The 7,500-nt window shown below is 42.4% G+C and overlaps 1 protein-coding gene across 8 annotated transcripts in view; it reads left to right on the forward strand.

The window, feature by feature from the left end:
- Positions 1-7,500, forward strand: part of pitpnm2 (phosphatidylinositol transfer protein, membrane-associated 2) — a 78,093-nt gene that overhangs the window by 39,347 nt on the left and 31,246 nt on the right. For all 8 annotated transcript variants that reach the window (XM_073915270.1, XM_073915273.1, XM_073915275.1 and 5 more), the window contains exons 5-6: positions 2,413-2,646; positions 4,703-5,032. In XM_073915270.1, coding sequence (XP_073771371.1) covers positions 2,413-2,646; positions 4,703-5,032 — 564 coding nt within the window. The remainder of the gene's footprint in view (positions 1-2,412; positions 2,647-4,702; positions 5,033-7,500) is intronic.

Here is a 7,500-nt window from a genome sequence, read left to right on the forward strand (position 1 = left end):
AGGACAGTGCATTACAAATCAAATGTGTTCTTATCATGTCAGGTTACAGTGGACAGAGCATTATTATACTCTGAAGCTGATTCAATTATTGGTGAGGACATTTCAGCAATTGCTGGATACTGGTGTGGACACATCCCCTCCACCCATGCCAAATCTACACCCTTATAATAATACCATCACTTCTTTCATGAACGTCACTTTACACAATTCTCTGGTTTTTAACAAGGCAAAACCTGCTAAATCCACAGTGTAATGTGCTGAACATCACTAAAGATGCTGTTAGAGATTATTTGACCAAACATTAAACACACACCACCTGAAATTACAAATATATAAATCTGCCAAGTAAGTGTCGGTTCATTCCACTGTGATAAACCAGGGAAAAGCAGAAGGAAAATGAATGAATGAAATCTGTCAGGAAGTGCATTAATATGAAAAGCTGATCAGCTGTACAGATATTATAAAGCAGTATGAGTAATGCAGACTTAAATATATTATATTTATCCTAAAAATAGCTTAAATTAGCAAATAAAACACAAGATAGGCCTACTGGGCAATAAGGGGACGCCTCTCAGACAATTCTAGAAGCTGTCATTCATTCATTCATTCATTCATTCATTCATTCATTCATTGTCAGCATGCTCGAGGTCTTGCTCTCCTGTTTATCCTCAGAGCATCCACGTGGGATAAATAACAGCATCTTAACTCTGTCTGTGGTGAAGCGCAGCTGCTGTTAAATGTATAGTAGATCAGACTCAGTTAAAGTAGTGTCGCTACACAAACAAACCTTATGAACACATGCTGCACTCCCGACTGTACCGTGTGTTTTCTTCTTCTTATAATGCTCAGAGTTTTAAGGTGAGGGGCGTCTTCATTTGCCGTTTACTGACAGTCGGACAGCCTCATCCAGCTCATCAAACTGCGTCTTTTAAAATAGAAAGCGGGATAAATCAGTCTCCTCATAAAGCCCAGCCGCGTGTCAGTGCTCTGCTACAGTGAACACATGACTCTGATTGGTTGATGCATCTTCTGATTGGTTCTCAGGGTATAGCGGGTATATTTGCTGGGTAAGGCCGGTGGTGTTTAGCGGCTTTTGCCAACAAACTGTTATTTGTGAATGCGCTGAGGCGGAGATTCAGATGATTAGAAGTGAAAGTATTTGTTGAACAGGTAGTACATGCCTAAAGCGTTCACTCAATGCCATTAGCTCATGCGTTTAGCGGCTTTGGCATCTGAACTCTTCATATGTTTATCCTACTATGGAAGTCAATGGTTACCGGCTTTAGTTTTTCTTTAAAATATCTGATTGTGTGTTCACTCCTGAAGCTTCATAAGCACCTGAGGGAGAGTAAATGCTGAGTAAACGCTGATTTGAGGATGAACTGACCCTTTAACTGGACTATAAGATGAAGTGTTTGGGTGATTCTAGAATTGTGTTTTGTGTCTTCTTGCATTATTTGTCCAAAACAAAAACTTTAATCCGACAGTTTTGAGTTATGGTGTAAATAATATCAACATGTTACTGTATGTCTGGAAATAATGTTTGTATTTAAGGACATTGAGTCTGCATATTTAGCTTTAAGACTGCACTGTTCCTGTGTTTGATCACCTCCTGAATCCTTTATTCAGCGAATAATGAAGTGTAAGTTTAATCTCTGTTGTGTGTTGCCGTCAGCTCTGTCGCCGTTTAAAACAGTCAGCTATTAGATAATAACACAGTCAGATGTTCATTACTGTACATTCATTATAGGTTCAGTATACTGTGTTCTATATTTGGTGTATATTGTTCCACTTCATGTTTCAGTCAGAGATCTGCTGGTTAAAGATGTTATACTCATTCATTTATATATTTCCTTCAGATTAGTCTCTTATTGATCAGGGGTTTATCCACAGCGGAATGAACCACCAACTATTCCAGCATATGTTTTACACAGCGGATGCCCTTCCAGCTGCAACCCGGTACTGGGAAACACCCATACACACGCATACACACACTCATACACTATGGCCAGTGTAGTTGATCAGTTCCCCTATAGCGCATGTGTTTGGACTGTGGGGGAACCGGAGCACCGGAGCGCTTCACTGTAGTTCTCCAGCTCAGCAGTGCTGTCGTTAGTGCTGCACATCACTCTCTCCACAGAGAAGTCTCCACTGGACGAATGAACAGTAATGAGCTTTTCGTCAGTGGAACATCTCGATTCCTTATCCAAACACTGCTATAATAATGGACGAGCTTTACGACACACAGAACACACAGATAAAGCGGTTTAACAGCCGTTCAGCAGATCTATAAACCCTCTCTGATGCTCTGATGAGCTGTGCTTGACCAGATCAAATGTGTGCCTGTTCACCAGCCATGCCTTGTTCCCCTATAAAGCTGTGATTGTTAATGAAAGCCCGTGTTTTTGGCAGATCCCATCGATATCGTGAAAGATTTCATCGCCCCTCATGAGTATCTGGTGGAGGAGGACCCCAAACTCTACAAGTCCAACAAGACGCAGCGCGGCCCGCTGTCTGACGACTGGATCACCGAAATCAACAACAACCCCGGGAAGACCCCCGTCATGTGTGCGTACAAGCTGTGCAAAGTGGAGTTTCGCTACTGGGGGATGCAGTCCAAGATTGAGCGCTTCATTCATGACGTGGGTGAGTGATTCCTGGACTCAGCCTGCTGTTACATAGCAATAACAACGCTAATGCTAATAATAAAGATGCGTGTGGGGTTTAGCATGGGTCACTGCAGCGGTGAGTAGCGTCCTCTGCCAAATGTCTAGCAGCGTTATTATCTCTCCAATAGTGTGTGTGTGCGTGTGTGTGTGTGTGTGTGTGTGTGTGTGTGTGTGCGTGTGTGCGTGTGCGTGTGTGTGTGCGTGTGCGTGTGCGTGTGTGTGTGTGTGTGCGTGTGCGTGTGCGTGTGCGTGCATACGTGTGTGTGTATGATTAGAATAAAAACAGAAGTGAATAGAAGAGAAACAACATCGTTAACACCCTAGCATCCATCCTTACCACCTTAGCTGCCACCCTGAACACCCTATCAACCAGCCGGAACACCTTAGCAACCATCCCGAACATCCCAGCAACCATCCTGAACACCATAGCAACCTTCCTGAACACTCTAGCAACCATCCTCAACATCTTAGCAACCGTCCTGAACACCCTACCAACCAGCCTGAACACCTTAGCAACCATCCAGAACACCCAGGCAACCATCCTGAACACCCTACCAACCATCATTAACATCATAGCAACCATCCTGAACACCATAGCAACCATCCAGAACACCCTAGCAACTATTCTGAACACCCTAGCAACCATCCTGAACACCCTAGCAATCATCCAGAACACCCTAGCAGCCATCCTAAAAACCCTAGCAACCATCCTGAACACCCTAGCAACCATCCTGAACACCCTAGCAGCCATCCTGAACACTCTAGCAACCTTTCTGAACACCCTAGCAACCATCCTGAACACCCTAGCAACCATCCTAAACACCCTAGCAGCCATCCTGAACACCCTAGCAACCATCCTGAACACCCTAGCAGCCATCCTGAACACCCTTGCAACTATCCTGAACACCATAGCAACCATCCAGAACACCCTAGCAACCATCCTGAACACCCTAGCAACCATCCTGAACACCCTAGCAACCATCCTGAACACCCTAGCAACCATCCAGAACACCCGAGCAACTATGCTGAGCACCAGAGCAACCATCCAGAACATCCATTAGTCAAAGACAAATTAAATGTAAAATTATCTCTCCAATAGCTGTGTGTGTGTGTGTGTGTGTGTGTGTGTGTGTGTGTGTGTGTGTGTGTGTGTGTGTGTGTGTGTGTGTGTGTGTGTGTGTGTGTGTGTGTTTGAGTGAGAGAGCTGATGCAACTGCTGTGTGGCTGAATAATTCCTGCTTTCGTCCCGTTATCTGTGTGTGTGTGTGTGTGTGTGTGTGTGTGTGTGTGTGTGTGTGTGTGTGTGTGTGTGTGTGTGTGTGTGTGTGTGTGTGTGTGTGGGCGAGCAGCATGTGTCAAGCGTTCTGTCAGGGAAACAGCCCTTAATCATTAACCTGCACTTAATGAAGAGGAGATTGATGTGGTGAAATGAGCGCCTCTTCTCCACATCAGCTCAGGATTCATTTCCTCTCCGTGTGCCGTCAGCTGCTGCGTAATCTTCTGCATCGCCTCCACATCCACACGCTTCTCTGGTCATTTGCAGACCTCTCTAAGAGGCACAGTTACCCCAAATCAGAAGCTCCTCATTTACTCAGCCCAGACTGGTTCATTCACTCACTCCACCAACTGTTCCAGCATATGTTTTACACAGCGGATATGCTTCCAGCTGCAACCCAGTACTGGAAAACACCCATACACACACACACAAACACACACACACACTCATACACCATGGCCAGTGTAGTTGATCAGTTCCCCTGTAGCGCATGTGTTTGGACTGTGGGGGAAACCGGAGCACCCGGAGGAAACCCACGCCAACACGGGGAGAACATGCAAACTCCACACAGAAACACCAACTGACCCAGCCGAGACTCAAACCAGAGACCTGAGTGCTGTGGGGCGATTGTGCTGCCCACTGCATCACCGTGACACCCTAAGATTGATAATGTATGATGATAATAATGGTGTGTGTGTGTGTGTGTGTGTGTGTGTGTGTGTGTGTGTGTGTGGGTGTGTGTGTGTATATCTGTCAGGGCTGAGGAAGGTGATGGTGCGAGCACACCGGCAGGCGTGGTGTTGGCAGGACGAGTGGTACGGTCTGACTATGGAGGACATCCGTCAGCTGGAGCTGGAGACGCAGTTGGCGCTGGCGCAGAAGATGGCGCAGTACAGCGAGGAGGCGGAGGGCGGCGGCGCCCCCTGCGGGCAGCAGAAGGAGAGCGAGGAGCCCGCGGAGAGCAGGGGCAGCAGGGTGGAGGCGGACGGGGAGGCACGGAGTGGGGGTGACACACTGCAGGCCCGTGGGGAGCTCACCAAACAGTGGTCCACCTCATCCAGATCCTCACGCTCATCCAAAAGAGGAGGTGCGGGCACACACACACACACACACACACACACACACACATACACACACACACACACATACACACACACACACACATACACACACACACACACACACTGCTGCTTAGACATATCGAGAATATGAGCTCAGGATGCTGCACACCAGCCGAATAGATCCTCATCAGCAGCTGTTTCTAACACGGAAGGCTTTACTCTGAACACGCACCAGCTGATCTGCATTATTCTAATAATAATAAAAAAAAAATAATAATAATAATGACAATAATAACGATAATAATAATAATAACAATAAAAATAATAACCACAATAATAACGATAATAATAATAACGACAATAATAACGATAATAACGCTAATAATGCTAATAATGATAATAATAATAATAACAACAATAATAACGATAATAATAACAATAATAATAATGATAATAATGATAATAATAACGATAATAATAATAATAACAATAATAATAGCGACAATAATAACGATAATAAAAATAATATTGATAATAATAATAATAATGATCATAATAATTATGACAATAATAACGATAATAATAATAATAATAATAATGATATTAATATTAATAATAATAATAACGATAATAATAATAACAACAATAATAACAATAATAATAACGATAATAATAATAACGAAAACAATAGCGATAATAATAATAATAATAACAACAATAATAATAATATTAAAAATAATAATAATAATAATAACCACAATAATAACAATAATAATAATGATAATAATAACGATAATAATAACGATAATAATAATAATAACAATAATAATAGCGACAATAATAAAGATAATAAAAATAATATTGATAATAATAATAATAACGATCATAATAATTATGACAATAATAACGATATAATAACGATAATAATAATTATAATAATGATAATAATAACAATAATGATAATAATAATAATAATAACAATAATAATAATGATAATAATATTATTAATAATAATAACGATAATAATAATTACGACAATAATAACAATGATAATAATAATAATAATAATAATGATAATAATAATAACAACAACAATAATAATAATAATAATAATATTAAATAATTCCTTACATTTATATAGTATATAGACACTCAAAGTGCTTTACACATGTTTGGGGGAATCTCCTCGTCCAGTGTGCAGCATTCACCTGGATGACGCAATGATATGAGGAGGATTAGGAGGCCATGATGGACAGAGGCCAGTGAGCAGTGCTGGAGTTAAACCCTACTCTTTTCCAAGGACATCCTGGGGTTATTTATGAGCACAGAGAGTCAGGACCTTGGTTTAATGTCTGAAAGATGGTGCCCGCTGAGCAATATAGTGTCCCCTTCACTATACTGGGGCATTAGGACCCACACAGTCCACAGGATGAGCGCCCCCTGCTGTCCTCACTAACACCACTGAGCTGCACAGAGCGATCTGCCGGCTATTATACTGATGATTACATGACCAGAGGACACTGAGCTACACTATCACACACTACACAGACATCTGAGCTGTGATCATCCACTAACTGAACATGAAGCGTGCAGAAAGAGAGATGGAGGACGGAGATTCATGAACCTCATTATTCCCATGATTATTATAGGCTCTTATTAGTCATGTGGTTCTGGTGATGCGCCAAATTCAGATGGAGGACAGAAAGTGAAAGTGAGACAGAGAGAAACGTCTGTATTTCTGCGATGATACCATATGTCAAAGGAGAAGCAAAGCAGATATGAGCATGCTCCTTATATCCTGACGAGGGCTGAGTTCACTACTGAACTCAACTGTATTTATCTGTCATCAAGGCGGCTTGTACAGTATTCTGTATGTAAAAAATAAGCAAATCTGTTACGCTACATGAAAAGATACGACAGTAACCAGTGTTTGGAAGCATACTGTAGATAACTACATCCATTACACTGGTGTAGTGGTGATGATGTTGCTGTGGTGGACACTACTGGAGTAATAAGCAGATTATTCAACAGGCTTCAGTTCTCTACGCTATAATCCCAGTGCAGCTCAGTTTACACTCGCGTTACAGTATGTACTACAGTGTTCTGCAGCGTTCATTACTGAAGAGTTGTGCTACACTGTACTGTGTGCTTCAGAAACATCTTTATTATAGATCACTATAGTTTCCCCCATGTGGAGATCCTCCAGACATCACCAAATAAAGCGTACAGCAGCAGGTGGCGTCGTCCACATTATTACTGATGCATCGCTGTGAGGGGGAGTAACGAGTGCTCCACTATCAGAACCGTCTAGTGTTGTCACACGCTTCTGTTCTGTTCTGTTGCTGAACTCATCATCAACACACTTTCACCGCTGCTGCGCATCTGCATGCTCACGTTACGGGTGATTATCCCACCAGAACACCAGTGTAGTCTTGGGTTATTGCGATACGAGACGGCGAGTGCAGGGTGGAGTGTGTTACTGATATTCTCCTGG

The sequence above is a fragment of the Danio rerio genome, chromosome 10 (genome assembly GCF_049306965.1).
Source record: "Danio rerio strain Tuebingen ecotype United States chromosome 10, GRCz12tu, whole genome shotgun sequence".
Lineage (NCBI taxonomy): Eukaryota > Metazoa > Chordata > Actinopteri > Cypriniformes > Danionidae > Danio > Danio rerio.